At 34.8% G+C, this 18,387-nt stretch overlaps 2 protein-coding genes across 4 annotated transcripts in view; one reads left to right on the top strand and one right to left on the bottom strand.

Annotated features, from left to right (window-relative positions):
- Nucleotides 1-10,484, top strand: part of LOC134252058 (arf-GAP with coiled-coil, ANK repeat and PH domain-containing protein 2-like) — a 43,766-nt gene extending 33,282 nt beyond the window's left edge. For 2 of the 3 annotated variants that reach the window (XM_062734496.1, XM_062734494.1), the window contains 9 exons: nucleotides 7-203; nucleotides 822-836; nucleotides 2,277-2,381; nucleotides 4,846-5,075; nucleotides 6,540-6,649; nucleotides 6,779-6,839; nucleotides 6,987-7,036; nucleotides 7,485-7,537; nucleotides 7,875-10,484. In XM_062734496.1, the coding sequence (XP_062590480.1) occupies nucleotides 7-203; nucleotides 822-836; nucleotides 2,277-2,381; nucleotides 4,846-5,075; nucleotides 6,540-6,649; nucleotides 6,779-6,839; nucleotides 6,987-7,036; nucleotides 7,485-7,537; nucleotides 7,875-7,966 (913 nt within the window). In that variant the 3' untranslated portion in view covers nucleotides 7,967-10,484. The remainder of the gene's footprint in view (nucleotides 1-6; nucleotides 204-821; nucleotides 837-2,276; nucleotides 2,382-4,845; nucleotides 5,076-6,539; nucleotides 6,650-6,778; nucleotides 6,840-6,986; nucleotides 7,037-7,484; nucleotides 7,538-7,874) is intronic. The other variant, XM_062734495.1, reaches the window with a different exon arrangement.
- A 99-nt stretch (nucleotides 10,485-10,583) lies between these two features.
- LOC134252030 (uncharacterized) overlaps nucleotides 10,584-18,387 on the bottom strand; it is a 29,869-nt gene continuing 22,065 nt past the window's right edge. The window contains exons 15-21 of the mRNA XM_062734450.1: nucleotides 15,333-15,493; nucleotides 13,722-15,045; nucleotides 12,566-12,703; nucleotides 12,252-12,350; nucleotides 12,054-12,145; nucleotides 11,244-11,371; nucleotides 10,584-11,015 (exon numbers count right to left, since the gene is read on the bottom strand). Of these exons, the coding sequence (XP_062590434.1) occupies nucleotides 10,790-11,015; nucleotides 11,244-11,371; nucleotides 12,054-12,145; nucleotides 12,252-12,350; nucleotides 12,566-12,703; nucleotides 13,722-15,045; nucleotides 15,333-15,493 (2,168 nt within the window). The 3' untranslated portion in view covers nucleotides 10,584-10,789. The remainder of the gene's footprint in view (nucleotides 11,016-11,243; nucleotides 11,372-12,053; nucleotides 12,146-12,251; nucleotides 12,351-12,565; nucleotides 12,704-13,721; nucleotides 15,046-15,332; nucleotides 15,494-18,387) is intronic.

Below are 18,387 nucleotides of genomic sequence, written 5' to 3'. Positions count from 1 at the left end.
AAACAGATCAATCCGAGAATCATTTATACGTGCAAAATACTTAGACAAGGCATTTGTAAGCAAATTACCTGGACCAAAATCCTCAAATAAGGTCAAAGGTTGGAGTGTCCGGCGGAAACCTAAGCGATCCCCCTCGCGAGATGTCGCCAACTCTCACGATAACTCCGAGGAGGACTCAGATCTCACCAGCGGAATCATGGAAGGTATGACCTTGACCTCATGACCTGACCTTGAATGTTGGTGTTGTGTAATGCTATGATTACCTATAAGCACAAATTTATTTTCATGAGACTAAAAAAGGTACCCAAAAAGTTTTTTTTGTGATTGCATTTTGACTGTATGTAGAATTTGTTCTAATTCTCTCCTCAAAAAATCTTTTGAAGTTTCATTTTGAAATTCCCATACATTTCAAAGTTGCATGTTTTTCAGACCCATGTTCTTTGACAGTCATTTTGCTTTCGCAAATGAAAACGCAAAAAAAAAAAAAGAAAAGAAAAAGAATTACCGCTGCATCATATAATCATATACACATACAAGGTATAAGGATAACAAGAGCTTAATTTATACAAATACATAGCTTTGATATGTGTAAATAGAATATTCTCCAAAATTTGGACCATCTTGTTATCATTGTTAGTAAGTGAAACTTTTGTACTTTTTGTTAAAAGAGTGTTTTTTGCAATACAAGATGGGCCAAATATATCAAGCTGTAATAAGTGTTTCTATACAAAATGGCCTATGTACATGATGCAAAAGAGCTTCTATAGTTGCTAAATCTGTTATGATTATGATGTTTGATAAAATGTATGGGACTTTTGCAGCCCCTGTAGAGGGAGGTAAGCATCAAGCTTTTATCTGCTGATACTGGTGCATCTTCCAAATGTTTGTATACAGCACATTTACTGTTTCTACTGCACAAGATCATTTATAAAAGGGAGACAACTTTGACAATAAATGAATTTGTTGTTTTTCAATTAATGGAAAAAGGGAAGTAATTTAGTTTGGATTAATTTGTGCAGTGTTAACATAATTGACAGCTGTAACAAAATACAAATTATTAATTACCAATTTTTCTGATTGAGAATATGAACAAAGAGGTGCACTGGAAGTAGAAAATATAAATAAATCAAAGGTTATGTAGATCTATACTTACATACTTAATATAAATTGGTTAAATACAAGTAGAAAACTATGCTAGCTATAGAATTTTTAGTTTACCAAATTATAAGCAGACATTCTTGTTCATTTTTACAGGTTTTATTCTTAAAATTAAATTGAACCTTTATTACTGGTACATAAATTGATATAACATACTATTTTATGGAGAGTCCAAGTAGCTTCTTTAATATGATGGTTATTTTTGAAAAAAGAAATACCCCTATGTGAATGCACTTCCAGATTACCAACTCTGTGAACATCAGTACTTAAATCTTTGCAGTACTAACATATTTCCTGCCTTTTGATATTTCATACTAACCCTTAACAATAATGTGACACACTAGCATAAACTAAACAAATCTCCCAGATATAAATCTTGAAAAAAAAATTGTAATAAAAAGAGTATTTCTGACCATTTATTGTATGAAAAAAAACAACATCAGAATACACTATAATTATATATTGTCTGGCGAAATATTCTCATTATTAATAAGGTCACCCATCATATTTAACCATACCATATCTCACAATTGTCCTCTAAAATCCACACTCAAATTTTAAGATTATGTTTTGATATATACATTTGTTAACCTTTGACCCAACAGTTAATATTTATTGCAATGTACCAAGTTGAAAATTTATGTAATTTTAAGTTTTTTTCTAAGCATGTTTATGCATTTTACCCTATGCTTAAATTTTTCTTTTAAATATCACAGCAAGTCTATTGGCTGGTTTGTATTATCCTAAAAGGAGAGCTTATAAGATATGATCTATGTAAAAAGTACCATACTTGCATGTGTTTAATGATCATTCAATTTATCATACAGAACTTGACTGGTACATTTTAAGAAAAAAACGTTATTTTCTCTTTTTTCGCTTCTGCTACTATATTCAATAGAAACGAGATCAATTAGAATATTAATGAGGTTTTGGCCACCTACATTCATTTGATTAATTCTTTGATTTTGTCAAAACTTTAAATGTCAAGTAGACTTTAAAATACAGTGAGAATACTCATGTACACCCAGAAAAGGGCCAATTAAATTCCCTGGTTAAGTTTGTGAGAGTGTAGTACATGTTTTCTGGTTAATCAGACTGTTTTTCTATCTTTTTTGTAGCTGTTTTATCGGTATCCAATAACAGCGGCCGGGATAGTGACAGTGGGCTGGGTGTCAGTGCTGACGTTATTGTGTTTGGAAAGGAAATAGAAAATATTGGAAGAAGTAAGCACACTAGATCTTTTTATTATGAAAAGTTTTGTTTTAGCTAACCTGCAACAATAGCAGAAGTGAGCTATTTTATTTGAAGTTCAGTCTGTTTGGCATCTATTGTAATCTACATGTGTGTTCAGATTTTGAAATTCCAGTATTACTGAGCTTGTAATTTTTAATAAATTTTGTTCAAAGCTTCACTAGTAAAGGTGACTTCAATTTGTTTTTTTTTTTTCTAAAAAGGGAAGTAATTTTAAAAATTAGTGAAAATGGGAAAGTCTTTCATTTCCTTCTATATATTTTCTTTCGTAGGAATGACTAAACAAGTTAAGGCTTTGTTTTATACAGTAGGTTTATATTGTAACCCCTGGATCAGGATAATGCAGTAAAGATTAGAAAGTTTATATAGAATACACTCTTTAATAGAACAACAATTCTCCAGTAAATAAATTGATATGCTTTGTCCATATGTATTGTAAGATCAAACATGTTGGAAGCATGATTTTAGGGTTCACAGTAGGAAATCAAATTTTTTAACTAGCATATATTAGGTATATTCTTCAAGGCTTTTGTCTAAATTTTAACTGACATTTATTATGATTTAAGCATCTTTCCATAATTGTTTAAGTCATGCCTTATGATAATGTCAGAACTAATAAGACTTTATTTCAAAAGATGCTGAAAATTACGTTTTCAATTTTTCAAGATACATTTGTCTTTAAAACCAAATATCAGATGTACTTTTTAGGTCACCTGAGTAAAACTCAGGTGACCTATTGCTATCTGTTTTTCGTTTGTCATCATGCGTTGTGCATTAACATTTGAACATTTTCAGCTTCTTCTCTGAAACCACTGAACCAATTTCAACCAAATTTGGCATAAAGCATCTATGGGTGAAGTGGAACAAAAATTGTGAATTTCTCCCTGCCCCCCCCCCCACAGTTGTAAAATTAATGCAATCTTTAAAAATCTTCTTTACTCCTTCAAGCAGTCAAACTGTTTGTATTGTAATCACACACAAAATTGTGAAATTCAAGGCCCTGGGGTCAGGGATTCTAGTGCTAGGGCGGGGCTAAAATGAGTATACAGTAACTTTTGAACTATTGTTCCGATATAGCAAAGTTATTTTGGATCCCCAGCTATATAAATTTAACGAATTCCTAATACCGATATAATGAATTACGGATATAGCAAAGTAATTTCAGAGGTCCCAGCGACTTCGTTATAACCGAGTTTTACTGTATAGTGAAAATGCATTATTTCTTTGAAAATCTTCTTCTCTGCTCCTGGGTATTAAATAAACTAACTTGGTACATAATTATGATGAGCAAGAGTGCCTCTACCAAAATTGTGAATTTTATGGCCCCAGGGTCAGAAGTTCTAGTGGCAGGGCGGGGCTATATAGATTATATAGTGAAAATGAATTGTTTCTTTAAAAATCTTCTTCTCTGCTCCTAGGTATTAAATAAACTAACTAAGTACATAGTTATGATAAACAAGAGTGCCTCTACCAAAATTGAGAATTTTATGCCCCCAGGGTCAGGGGTTCTAGTGGCAGGGCGGGGCTATATAGATTATGTAGTGAAAATACATTAATTCTTTGAAAATCTTTTTTTCTGCTCTTGGGTATTCAATAAACTAACTAAGTACATAGTTATGATGAGCAAGAGAGCCTCTTCCTAAATTTTGAATTTTATGGCCCCATGGTCAGGGGTTCTGGTGATAGGGTGGTGCTCTATTGATTATATAGTGAAAATACATGAATTCTTTGAAATTTTTTTTCTCTCTTCCTGGGTATTAAGCAGATGAACTACCTTTATAGTTGTGATGAGCAAGGGCCCTTCTTCCAGAATTGTGAATTTCAAGGCCCCAGGGTCAGGGGTACCATATGGAGCTGGGGCTCTACTTATATACTGAAAATGAATGAATTGTTTGAAATCTGCTCCTTGGTATTAATGAAATATTTTTGATAAGCAAGGGTGCCTTTTCAAAAATTGTGTATTGTGTGGACCTAAGTTCAGGGGTTCATGTGTGGTATGGGACACTACTTATTATTGTGAATATTAATGATTAGTTGAAATGTATTTTTTGTTCCCCTACCCTGCCTATGGGTATTAAGTTACCAGACTAAGCAACTGCAAAGTATATAGTTATGATGATCAATGGTGCCTCTTTCAAAATTGTGAATGCCATAGCATCTGGCTTAAAACATGAACCAAATTCAATCACTTGAAAGTTGTTGCATGATGCTCAGGGGACCTATAAGGCCCATGGGCCTCTTGTTAGATGTATGCTGGTCTTTTTCTTTGAGTAAAAATCGGAGTAACTGCCCAAAATCTTAGAAAGTTTTCTCATAGTGTAAATAACATATTAAGAAGTTGTACTTCACACACAACAACCTTTCTTGTAGCTTTTGAATTGGTCAAAATAAGTCTCAACTTATTAAGAGTTCAATCTTTTACAAACAAATTTCCAGGTATAGACATTGAGAGTTCAGAGGGATCAGATTTAGAAGATGGAGATGACACAACTTCTACGACTTCATGGGAGGACATGAGTAAATTGGACCCCAATCTGCTGCTGTATAAGGCAGCCCAGGCCCGCAACCTCCCCGTCATGTTAGAGGCCCTGGCAAACAGAGCTGACCCGAACTGGGTCAACCAGGACGATGAGGGAAAGACACCCCTAATGAAAGCTGTAGACACTGTAAGTTACAATGTCAGAAAACTGTAGACACTGTAAGTTAAAATGTAAGAACTGTAGGCACTGTAAGTGGGAATATCAAAAAACTGTAGACACTGTAAGCTAGAATGTCAGAAAGCTGTAAACACTGTAAGTTAGAATGTCAGAAAGCTGTAGACACTGTGAATGAGAATGTTAGAACAAAGCTGTAAACATTGTATGTGGGAATGTCAGAAAGCTGTAGACACTATAAGTGGGAATGTCAGAAAGCTGTAGACGCTGTAAGTGGGAATGTCAGAAAGCTGTAGACATTGTCAGTGGAAATGTCAGAAAGCTGTAGACCTATAAGTGGGAATGTCAAAAAGCTATAAACATTGTAAGTGGGAATGTCAGAAAGCTGTAGACATTGTAAGTGGGAATGTCAGAAAGCTGTAGACACTGAAAGTTAGAATGTCAGAAAGCTGTAGACACTGTAAGTGGGAATGTCAGAAAGCTGTAGACACTGTCAGTGGGAATGTCAGAAATCTGTAGACACTGCATGTTACAATGTCAGAAAGCTGTAGACACTATTAGTTAGAATGTCAGAAAGCTGTAGACACTGTGAGTGGGAATGTTAGAACAAAGCTGTAGACACTGTGAGTGGGAATGTCAGAAAGCTGTAGACACTGTGAGTGGGAATGTTAGAACAAAGCTGTAGACGCTGTGAGTGGGAATGTCAGAAAGCTGTAGACACTGTGAGTGGGAATGTTAGAACAAAGCTGTAGACTCTGTGAGTGGGAATGTCAGAAAGCTGTAGACACTGTGAGTGGGAATGTTAGAACAAAGCTGTAGACTTGTGAAATGTCAAAAAATGTAGACACTGTGAGTGGGAATGTTAGAACAAAGCTGTAGACTCTGTGAGTGGGAATGTCAGAAAACTGTAGGTACCATGAGTGGGAATGTCAGAAAACTGTAAGTACTGTGAGTGGGAATGTTAAATCAAAGCTGTAGACACTGTAAGTGGGAATGACAGAAAGCTGTAAACACTGTATGTGGGAATGTCTAAAAACCTGTAAACACTGTAAGTGGGAATGCCAGAAAGCTGTGGACACTTAATTATAAGTGGGAATGTCAGAAAGTTTTAGACACTTTAAATGGGAATGTCTGAAAAGCTGTAGATACTGTAAGTTGAAACATTAGAAAGCTGTAGACACTTAGTCAGGATGTTCAGGTATATGAAGGAAAACATGCTTCTTATGAACTTCCTGGGATATTTTTTATTCACTATAGCACATCATAAAAAATGTGACCATGTAGACAAAAAATTGTGTATAATAGTTTTGTTATGTGTTTTACTGTAGAAGTTGTCAACATGAACCTGTAATCTGTTATTCTAAAAAAAGGAAAACAGCGAATATGTATCAGATGATGTCCTTATGTTTTGAATTCTTATGTTTTGAATTCTAATTGTCAGGGATCATTTTTTTCATTCTATGTTCATATCTGCAGGGTTCTTTAACAGTAACTGAATTTTTGTTGTTGAATGGTGCTAAAGTTGATCGCAAAGACAAGAAAGGGAGAACCCCTCTCCACCATGCCACTATCAAAGGACACACAGGGTAAGGATAGGGCATTTCTCAAAGAACCAAACTCATACAAAACTACTCCCATGCAACCTGAGATTTCATTTATTTTACCTTTTTTTAACCTCGTGAATCAGTTTTTTATGAAATAGATTTTTTTTATAGACAAGTTTGTCAGTTCCTGAAGAGAGGAGCAGATTTACATGCTGAGGATGACAGTGGACAGGTCAGTTATAGCACCTATAAAAACACTGGCAATCATTTTGTCTGGACTTTATACTCGATTGTTATATTGATGTGATGATTATGTATGGAATGTTTGGTTGATATATTATTTGATGTGAGCCTTCTTTTATATTTCTCTTTCCTATAGGATCCTCTAAAGATAGCAGTCAATGCTGCCAATGCTGATATTGTAACACTGTAAGTACATTTTAAGTACATTTATAGTTAAGTCTGATGGAGATTATTTTTATGGTCTATATATGTGTTACCTCAAATATATACAAACAAATGTCAAACAAGTTGTAGAAAGTAGATTTTTTTTATATACACTGGATTTGTATATTCTTATAAAATTTAAAAGTTCAGATTGATATAAAGTACACTGCAATAGTAAATAGATAAATAAGAATATTCTTATAATGATTTTCTTTCTTTTTCCTCATACTTTGCTCTAATTGTCCAAGGGACACGTTTTTTTTCTTTGGTATACTTATAAATTATTACATTTGAGCATCAGCACAACAGTCTTGCACACTGGACCAATTTGTAAAATGATCCTTTAAAACCTAGAATGAGAGCACTTCTTTCTATACTCTACCAACAATAAAAGTCACATGAGTTATAAATATGACATATTTTATTTTAGATTGAGATTAGCCAAGTTAAATGAGGACATGAAAGAAGACGGAGGAAATCCAGGTGAGATGTGATCTCAGAGATTTATATTCCTTTATTGTAAAATTGGATGCTATTCATAAGGGAGAATATGGTACATTATGTGACTGTGACTGAATGACTGTTCATTTTCTATTCAATCATAATGTACCTAGGCTTTTTGAATGATGGGAAGAACAGAAATTAACATTTTTAAATTTACTAATAAGCATTCAGTTAAGTTGCTTCTACTGGTACTCAAATCATGTTTTAACAAAAGTGTCTGTGATGTGTTTAGTCTTATTCAGCATTGTTCACGTGTATGTTCTTGTAATTGTTGATGAAAAAAGTTAACATACAACCCTGTCCTCATTTTCCACAGGAGATGAAACATTTAATGATGTATTTAAAGACTTCACTCATATGGCCTCTGAGAATCCAGAGAAATTGAAGCGCAAGGACAATGCAGATTAACACGATGTGTACATCCCCCTACTGACCAGCAATCGCCACCTCCCTGGGGGGTAATTACCACCCTCCCTGACTATCCTGTGGAGCAGCAACAGTCCATTTTGTGTTCTGTTTACATTTCCAGCAGTTAGCAACATTTCTGTTATTGTATATCGCCATTTGTTTTTTTTTTTTGATAAATATTTGCATTGCTTACCAGAATATCTCTGTGATTTTTTTTATTGAATCTTGAAGATGTACATATTTTTCAGTATATATTTATTGCTAGCTATGCTTATCCTTGCATTAGTTCAGTTACATGACTGAAGAAACTAAATACATTGTACATGCTGTGTTTTTTTTTTTATTATCGCTACAAAAAATGTCTATTTTGAGATTTGCTAAATGTTTCTTAATCGCCATCTATCAGATATCTGTATAACAGTTCATATTTTTAACAAGTTGTCAGATTGCCTTAGCATGCAAGTAAGAAGATGTATATTTTTTTTGTTTAACATACATGTATAATTTCATTCATTTCTGTTACACATAAATGCAGAATTTTTCAGAAATTAACCTATTAAAGTTGTAATGGAGGTACCACACTCAATCAATTATCTGTATAATACTGTTTCAGTAGTATATATATTACCCTCCAAAATAGTGGGGTCTCCTCATTTGTTTCTCGTAACCATGATAACAAATCAATTTTGTTTTTATAAGAAAATGAATATTGTATGTCATTATTTGGTGCATTATGTACAATCGACGGTGTCTCAGATTAATGTACTCTTTTTTTTTGCATTTCTTCTTGATCAATTTTTATCACAATTAATTCATGATTATTTGTAGATTTCATGAGCCAGCTTTTTCTGATCAAATTTCCTATTGTATATCTGTTTGTCTTGAATTCTGTCAATTAATATTTCATTACGTACTTATCCAGACTAAGTGGTCTTTTTTTGTAGCAAATAAGACTCGAAACACCCATGGGAACCTCTTTTCAATTGAAGATGAATAATATGTAGTAGAAATAGGAAGGTGACAATTGAATTGATCTGCATTAAACCATCCTTAATGATTTTAAATTCAAGCTGTTTCAAATTGTCAGCAGGAGTAAAAGTGTGCCAAATTAAGAAAACATTTCTTTTTTATAACGAAATTAATGACTCCAACTATAATTAGAATGATCTTGCAATCATCCTTCATGATTTTTGTGATATATAGATTCACCTGACTTATGGCCCCCAAGACTGGGGTTTGGTCTCAATAAAGGGGCAAAGTTTTGTCAAGGGAAGACTTATTGTCAAGATTAATATTAGGGCAAACATTATATTGACAATAAACACATTCCTGTGAATGATACAGCAGTTCATCAATTAGTTAATACAGAACCTTGCTCGTGGCTCTATAGCTTCCAAGTCCTCAGGACAAGAGGGGGGCTACCATGGCTTCAGTAGTGAGTCAACTGTCAACATTCAACAAAGAAACATATGGACTTCCAATAAAGTGGCAAAATTACAGTGGGAAGAATTCATATCTTGCTTCAATGTACTGTGATTGAAAACTGTAAGTCAGGACTGTAAGCTTATGTCCACATTGATTGTTTTCATTTTCATTTGTTCAGAGAGAGAAATATGGCTCAGGTGAGCTTTGTGGCATCTAAGCCTCTATTTTTACCTTCCTTGTTGATGTGCAATATGTATAGATAATACTGAATTATCCTTTTCCATGTGTGTACTAATGAGATGCGAGTCCAAAAGACATAGAATTTGTGTGTGTGTGTGTGAAAACAGATCTTATTTTTCCATTTAGAAGTGCCATTAAATTTATAAGAGCATGGGGATTTGGGTTAGTGTAAGCATACATGTTCTGTCATGTCTACAAAATTTATCCTTATTTTTGTGTAGAAGGGATGCAGATCATTAAAATTAGTTACTAAAGTTTTTTTTTTACCCACAGAGCTGACCAGAAAAAGTAAAATAAACTCACTGATAACTCTGAGCATTATGACAAATATTATTTAAAATGATTTAGATTATAATTTTTTTTTATTAAGCTTTAGTGGAATCAAGTTTTCTGTTGAAAGAAAATATTATGATCAATAAGAGTGCAGTAACCATAGCTTTACTTGTTTTGCCATGATAAAATAATGTCAGTTTGTTTTTGCTTAATACAATTTATACATGTGTAACATTTTCTAGCACAATTTTAGCTTAGAACTGCTGTTAATTAAGTACTTTATACACTTTGGTATGATGACGTAGAGTGGTATGATGTCAGATTACTCCACATATTAAGTGTTCACGCATCGGAAAAGGTTACTTAAATAGAAGATTGTTCCTCTGGATTGAGATAGTACATCTGTTTTCTAGTATATGGAGATTTTCTTTGTGTGCGTGTGTTTGTTTAGATCTGTTGCTTAGTGGTGTGTTCCTTTTCTACAAAATGTCTAGTCATTTAACTAGCTTCGCTGATATCAACATTGTATGTAACATACTTCCCTCTCTTTGAAACAAATAAACCAAATAAGCTTCCAAAAGAGTTTTGTCATTTTTTTATTGATCAAATTATGGATTTTTAACTTGTCAAGCAGATATTCAGGAATTTATTAAGGAATTTATTAATGTTAAAATTATTCTGGTATTTACAATATTTTTCTTAATGAGATTTAAAGGAAAAAATCGATATTAAGGAATTCTTTAGGAGTTATAAAAAATTAATCCTCAAATGTAGACATCTCTAATTAGTTCGGGAGTTGATGCTTTGTGTGATATTTCTGCTAGCTTTGGTACAAGTCGAGACTGGCACTGCCAAGCTTGGAATGCCCGTTCTGTGCCATTTCCGCTAGCTTTGGTACAGGTCGAGACTAGCACTGCCAAGCTTGGAATCCCAGGGTCCCCTGTAGGACTCCTGTAGGGAGAGCCGGAGGGGGCGACTGGAATTACTTTGACGTGATGCACACCTGGTGTGAGAGATACTGGGAGACGTCGATCCAGACGCCATGGAGTAGGAACAGCTCGGCATCATCCAGTTCAACGGAGCCAGATAGCGATTCTCCTCAGCCTCAAATCTGTAATTTAAAACAAAATCTGATTTAATTCTTTTGTAGGCCTTTAAACAAATTAAAATGTGCTATCAAATTGCTTGAAATTTGGAAAAATTGAACAAAAATAAACTAAAAATTCAATGAAACAACAATAAATTAGATGAATAGAGTACCGATATCCATTCATTAAACATTTTTTTCCTAAAAAGTGTGTAATTGCTTGGGCTCAACATCTCGGCAGTTATTACCAACCTGTAAAGTGCTTTCTGTTCCAGCTGTATGGGAATCCACGCCGTCCTCTTCCCTGGGCAGTCTCTGGCTGTCACATCCTCTGACACACGGCGTCCGTTCAGGGTGTAAACCTTGATATTCTTATTTGCCTAATAGGAAGTTTGAATTGTTATCAATGTATTCAATTATTAATGAAATAATTTTAAAATACTAGTATTTATAATGGAATGCAATATACAGTTGAGCTTCAATTTCTTAAGCACTGATATCTTGAATACCATGGATATGTCTTAAGTAATTTAGAAGTCCCAATCACTTTTCCTCGAATACTCGGAGTCGCCCGCGTGACGCAGTGGTTAGAGCGTCTGCTCTAGAGTCGCGAAGTAAGGAGTTGATCCTTACGTCGCGGGTTCGAATACCACTGTGGGACGTGGAGACCGGTCCTTCGGAGAAGACCGTAAAAATCCGAGGTCCCGTGTCGCGTAGGTGCTGGCACGAAAAAGATCCCTCCCTGCTCAATGGCCCTGAGTGCCGAATAAAGGACAAAATTTGCAGCTCTCCACCGGCATGTGGTGGCGTCTCCATGTGAGTGAAAGATTCTCGAGAGGGACGTTAAAACAATTTACAATCGAATACTCAGATCATATCGTTAGATTTTTATTCCAATCTCGCCGATATATGGCTGAAATATTGCCGATTCGGCGTAAAACATTAATCAATCAATCAATCTTATTCCAATCGAGTTTGAGATAACGAGGTTTAAGTGTATATTAATGCATAGTTTGTTTTGAGAAATAACTAAAAAATAAGATTTTCAAATTATTAACTTACCTCGGTGGTGACGTGACCACTCTTTCCTAGATTGTATGCAACTTGTCTACACAATAGTTGATATGTTGTTTCGCTGACTTGAATTTGATTGGCTAGAAAATCGTAATTATCTCGTAATTAATGTTCTTAGAGTTGGCTGCTTTTAGCTACCCAATGAAATACTTAATCTAGTATGTTCACTTTAAAGTTTAAACTTACGCTGCGCATTTTGCACGATCTTTTTGGCAACTTCTAAAATGTCCCCGCAAATATTGAACCGCGGTCTTGGAAAACCAACCTGTCTACTGTAGGCAACACCTGTAAGAAAGAAAAAAGAAAAATATTTTTACAGTCGGACTTCAGTATCGCGAACCTCACTTTCTCGAATACCATGGATATATGTCAAGGTTTTAACTCGAATACTCGGTCCCAAGGTAATGTGGTTTGATTTGATTGTAATTTTTGAAATTCGAAGGAAAGTTTCAACAGATAACTATAAATTATATTGACCAGCAGATAAAACTCAGGCTTACCGGTGTGAATTCCCATGCGGAGCCGCAATTTTGTCTCGGGGCCTGTCTGGAATTCTAAATCGCTACTGATTGACATCAAATCTAGTGCCATGTTGACAATTTCTGAAGCGTGGCGAGTTGTCTGTGCCGATGTAATACCTGCAAAATCATGTAATATACTTGTAATTGTGAATGATTGTCAATAAATATCCAATTTACAGTTGTACCAAATACTGTTTAACGTATCCCACTCTGTGTTGTTGCTAAAATTTTCAAATCTTTATAGGAATCTGATAATAGCGAATGTCAATTACACTATTGTTTTGATTACCAAAATGGATTTATCGTTTGCAAAAGAGTAATTTTGTACAGAAAAAGGTATACCATCTAGGAGCTGTATTTTTGTTAAAAGTATTGTTATACCCGCGTGATGCTCTAGGTTAGAGCGTTTGTTCTAGAGTAAGAAGTTGATCATTTTGTCGCTGGTTCGAATCCCAAAACTCAAAAAAAAAATTCTCAAAGGGACGTTAAACAAACAAAAATATATTTTCAACTGTAGTTTCACTGTCTAGTTAGGAGGGTATGTCAGGGCATCAACAATAATATACCCTCCTAACTAGCGATATTTCAATTGTGAAATAAAATTGTAGATTTAGACTTTAAAAATGTAGATAAATAGATTTAAATGACATGATGACTTCCAAATTTCATTATATTGCATATTTGGCCTCCTTAGCGTCAGACACAGAGACAGATGCGCACGAGAATTGCATGCGTATTAGGCCTCCTTAGCTCCCGACCTATCGACCTGCCTAATTTACATTCCGGCAGAATTATCAAGAAATAACTACCCCTAACTTTCAAAGAGTTATCACAGAGAAAAAAATTAGAAATGGAAATAGAGCGATATCAATGCTTAACTAACGTCAGTGAAATTTTTATACTGAAACTTATCGCAAGTCAACGAATCTTTGAATTATACTGTTGATTACAAGTAAATGCGACGAATTTTGGATTCTTATTTTCATCTCATCTGTTGTTTGAAAATATTCTTTTCACAAAAGAGGACTTGTTTACTCTTCATTAGCTACAGTTCTGCAGATAACCATAAGCAAGTCTACGCCTGTGTTAAAAAATCTCAACATTTCAGGATTTTCCTGACGAACACGAAACTTACCGGAGATAATGGTGAAAGAGTCCGCCTCTCTACCCAAGACAAACACATCATACAGTTGTATCCGCTCATCAAACAACTTCATCAGGTACGACACCAGGTTCACCATCTCAGAAGCCGTGAAATACTTCATAATTCGAGAAAATCCAACAATGTCTGATCGAAATATCGTTACTTCGTTCGACAAGGACGGATTGGATCGCTTACAGGACAGTTTCTTCGTTATCTTGTCGTATATGCTGTATGTCTCGTGAATTGTTCCCATCGGTACACTCTTCTGTTTGAACCGATTTAACGACGATATTCTCCTCGAGGTTCGAACCGGTCGATCCGTTTCCTCGCCGCCATCGGACAGTTCAGTGTCTGAAAAAGATACTTGTACCGGCTCGCACTGAGAGTCTGGTCTAAACGCCGAGGACATCAAAGACATCCTGGAGCCTTCCGAGACAACTTCGCCGAAATTCGACCTTGGAATGACCTCACTGAGTATGGACTTAAACTCCACTTTTTCCTTCATCAGTTGATCGGTTACCATGTTGTATCGTTGTGATAAATTATGGACCAGCACAAGCTTACGCCAGTACTCGACAAAATGCCAAGAACAGATGAATGGTAGGCTTAGGAGAACAAAAAAATACATGGACTGGACAATTATTGACCATTTATATTCGGACTGAGTAAACTTTAGCAAAAGTTGTAGGTGCTGACTTGATATGTCGTTTATTTCGTTAACAGTCGACAAATATTCTTGAAGCATCGCTGTTGAACACAAGTCGGATGATCCATTTGTTGAAAGTTTGAACCTCTCTATCAAGAGAATGTCCAGCTGTTTTATTGAAACACGTGACTTTTCCTTTAAAAAGAAAGACAACAGGTGCCCCTTTATGTAATTAACCTCATGAAGAAAATGATGCATCTCGGTGTGATCATTCGAAAAACAGTTCCAGTACAGTTTGACCAAAACGTCAAAAGCAGCGTAAGAAGAACGTATGTATTTTAAAGACTGGACCACTAGAGAGCCAATCTTTGGAAGAGCTGCAGTATGCAAGTTCTGGAATGTTGTTTCAGCACAAGGATAAGACGAAAAGGCACTTAGGGTAGACCCATTTATGGCGGGGTTAAAGCTGTTGTTTTGCGGGCTGGACTTGACAATCGCAGTGATTACTTCAAACAAGTGATCTTCACTTAGACACCTGTGTTTACTTTCGGAGAGAAGATGCAACATGCGCGTTTCACAGTCTATGTTCATCAAAAAACAGTGGAAACCATGAATCACCCGCGTTGTCGAGGAATGCAGTTTCACTGTTTCTTCCAATATTTGTATAGTCTGTAAAGAAATTCTTCACAGATGAACATAGTACCGGTACAAGTTTTCTAGAATATAATATTTCTAGGCTATATAACTTTAGGCTGTACAGGACAAATTTGGTAAAAATAACATGGTTATCTTAATTGAAACTACATTTCTTCTACTCTTGATACTAGTATCGAAAACATTTTGGACAAGAGTAATTGAAACAAATCCTAATCAAGATACATGTAAAAAGTTAATTGAAATCTTTATAAGAAAGGCAGAATGACCATACACGGTCGTTGTAGAGGAGTAATGTTTACCTCTTCTAGTTCCTTGCTGGAGATCAGATAGTGCACGAGATCTATGATACAGGGCACGGATAACAAGACGTACACAAAGAAGAGAGCGCCCAAACAAGCTTTTCTCTGGATGTTCCAAACCGTGACCGACTTCTCCTGCATCATGGATTTCTTCTTCCTACCTTTGAATGAAAGAAACGATGCCAGTACATACTAAAAATACTGTAACAAGCATTGCGGAGATGACAGAAAGGGCCATCCATAACTCGGAAAGTTTTTGGAAAGATATTCTTCTTAGCCAAAATAAGGACTTTTTTCAACATTACGTGCATAATATGCTACTGTATAAGAGATAGATGAAAGAGAAGAACGTAACATTGTAAGAATGGTAGCATTATTATATGGCTATGTATTAACAACTGGGGTACCTATACTGTGGTCCAGTTTCTCCAATGTACTATGCAATTCTCGTCTGCTCTCAGTCTCTGGCATACTCGACGGCCTCCGGGGAAAGAAGCGGGAGGTCCTTTTGTACATAGTTCCACTGCAAAAAAAAAAACAACAACAACAATGTACTTAGGAATAATTGATTTTTTTCATTAACAGATATGACAAGACTATGAGTCACAGCAATGCAGTATTTCATCTTTGAGGTTTTACAGACTGTATTCGTTAACGGCCAGTCAGCAACTAAAAAATACGACAAACAAGATGACTCCGGCTTGTCGTCGTCAATTTTCTTATTTATGAAACATCATTGCATTATCACCTGCATAATTATGGTGTTTATATCTCCCAATAGATTCGGTACACGACAGCATATAAATATTACTAATACTATACGTATTGTTACTGATTGATACTGTTTTACTGATAAATACACTGTACACATGCAGGGGCTTACAGTAAGTGTGACTGGCCAAAGGGATCGTTATCTTTCGTGAATTCAAATACTTTTTTTTTTCTTGACGTTGAGCTATTACATTTTCTCTGTATTTAGTTTATCATAAAAGAATTCGTTATTTACTTTTCTTAACCTTGATATTGTGCAAAGAACTTCGGACCTTGTTTTGGCAGACTCCAGAGCTCTGAACAACTTGCGTAATCACTCATTTCAGTTATCACCCAGTTACATATTAATACTAGGGATGTCAACGAATATTCGAATATTCATTCGATGAGTTGATATTCGAATATAAATTATTTAATTTATGATTCGAATATTCGTTTTTAAGCATTAAAAAGAAAGAAAAACCTGGCAAGTTTCATTATAAATTGAATCTAGTTTGTAAAAGATTAAATGACACTCTTCTTGGATTACCTTAAAGGTGTAAATAGTGTATCTGTTAAAGTAATTCATTCATTTGTTCACTTAATTAGTGGTCTAATTGTGCCAAGTACTTACAATCAGCTTGTATTGTTGTAAGGACACAGTTTTACAGTAAACACATGAATCCCTTGTTTATGTAAATATCATTAAAATAAATTATCAGGAAAGTAATCAGCAAAAAGTAATTTTTTCTCCATTAGTTAATTGTTCTGCTTGGTAAAAATTCATAGGAGTTATCAGTGTTGACTTTATTAAGATGGTCAACTAATTTGAAACATATCAAAATAATCTTTAGAATTTTCAAAAAAAAAATCATTACATTTTGGATGTGTACATGTACTCTTCATATAATAGATAATTAAAAATATATAATTGTGTAGCATTTACCAAACTCTACACATAAGTTTTTATTCCAAGATAATGGCATAAAACCTATACGGATTGACAGGGGAGTGAAAATATATATTTTATAATGCAAGATATTTATCTTATCGAATATTCGAATATATTCGAATACTCCTATCGAATATTCGAATATCAATTATTAAAAATTTTGACATCCCTAATTAATACATTTACTTCTTATAAGTGAATACAAGGACTTGAAATTTTGAAAACCACCAAAAGCCTATGAAGCATATGGAGATAATGAATAGTATTCAAGATCAAAAGTCTATAAAACAATACAAAACAGGAGCAGAGCAAACATGGACCTCCCCAACATTAGACATGGGATTAGGGGCCATGGTGAAGTGAGCATCCCCTGCCGACCGGTCACATCCGCCGTGTGCCCCTTGTTATGATCGGGAAATAACGGAAAAATCCGTCGTCAATTCAGTATAAACAATTTACTAACAGTTATAGTAAGAAAAACGTCAGTCAGCATTTGACTCAATGATATATTTGCTGATAAGGCCATGTATCTACCATAGAACTTACGAAATGATGACTTTAAACGAGACCGTCGATATTCTTGTTTCATCAACTTGTTTGTCAATAATTTACCTCGTTTTAGAAATTGTTCATATGTAGAGCATGCGCTTGCGTATCGAATCAACTGACAAATAAATCCCGTATGCAGGTATATTGCTGCATAAGTAAGGGAAGTTGACGATTGAAAGGTCATCACGTTTATCTTGTGACACGAAAGCGGTGTTTTTCTTTGAAGTTTACTGTTCTATATTAGCAATACAGAACGGCACTATGGTGGGCGGAGCTACTTTCCGTTCTGTACTGGCCCTATATACTGTCTTGTATTAGCCAACTATTCTGTATCTAAAATACAGCATGGTCTAAAAATAAATATGGTTCAATTTATCAAAAGCACGTACAAATAGTAAATGCTGATGTTTTCCCATTATAAATTTTAAAGAAATATTTCTCTGTGAATGTAAAATATCAAAATTTCTCAGTCACTTTTAAAAACTTATTCCACACAGAATCTGCACATAATTTTTCGATCCAAACGAAAAGGGAAATTCGCAATAATAGAAAACATCCACTCTCCTCGTGCAAACTCGTTCAAGACAACAGCTGTTCAAGTCCATTTTTACGCGTTTTTATTTTTAAAAAATTCATCTTAAATCCTTATCGCTGACGACAGCCGCACGTATCTTTCACTTCGTTTTTAATGTCGCAATGCAATTAGAAAATAAAAATAAGTGAAATCAAAGTCCATTGAAGAGTTTTCTGTATAATATCCTGATTTTGTAAATCCATGCAGTTAAACCGGGATTTTAAGACCCC

Source organism: Saccostrea cucullata, unplaced genomic scaffold (assembly GCF_032062105.1).
Source record: "Saccostrea cucullata isolate Sc308-1 unplaced genomic scaffold, CSIRO_AGI_Scuc_v1 ctg6, whole genome shotgun sequence".
NCBI lineage: Eukaryota > Metazoa > Mollusca > Bivalvia > Ostreida > Ostreidae > Saccostrea > Saccostrea cuccullata.
This window is presented reverse-complemented; position numbering and strand designations above follow the sequence as displayed.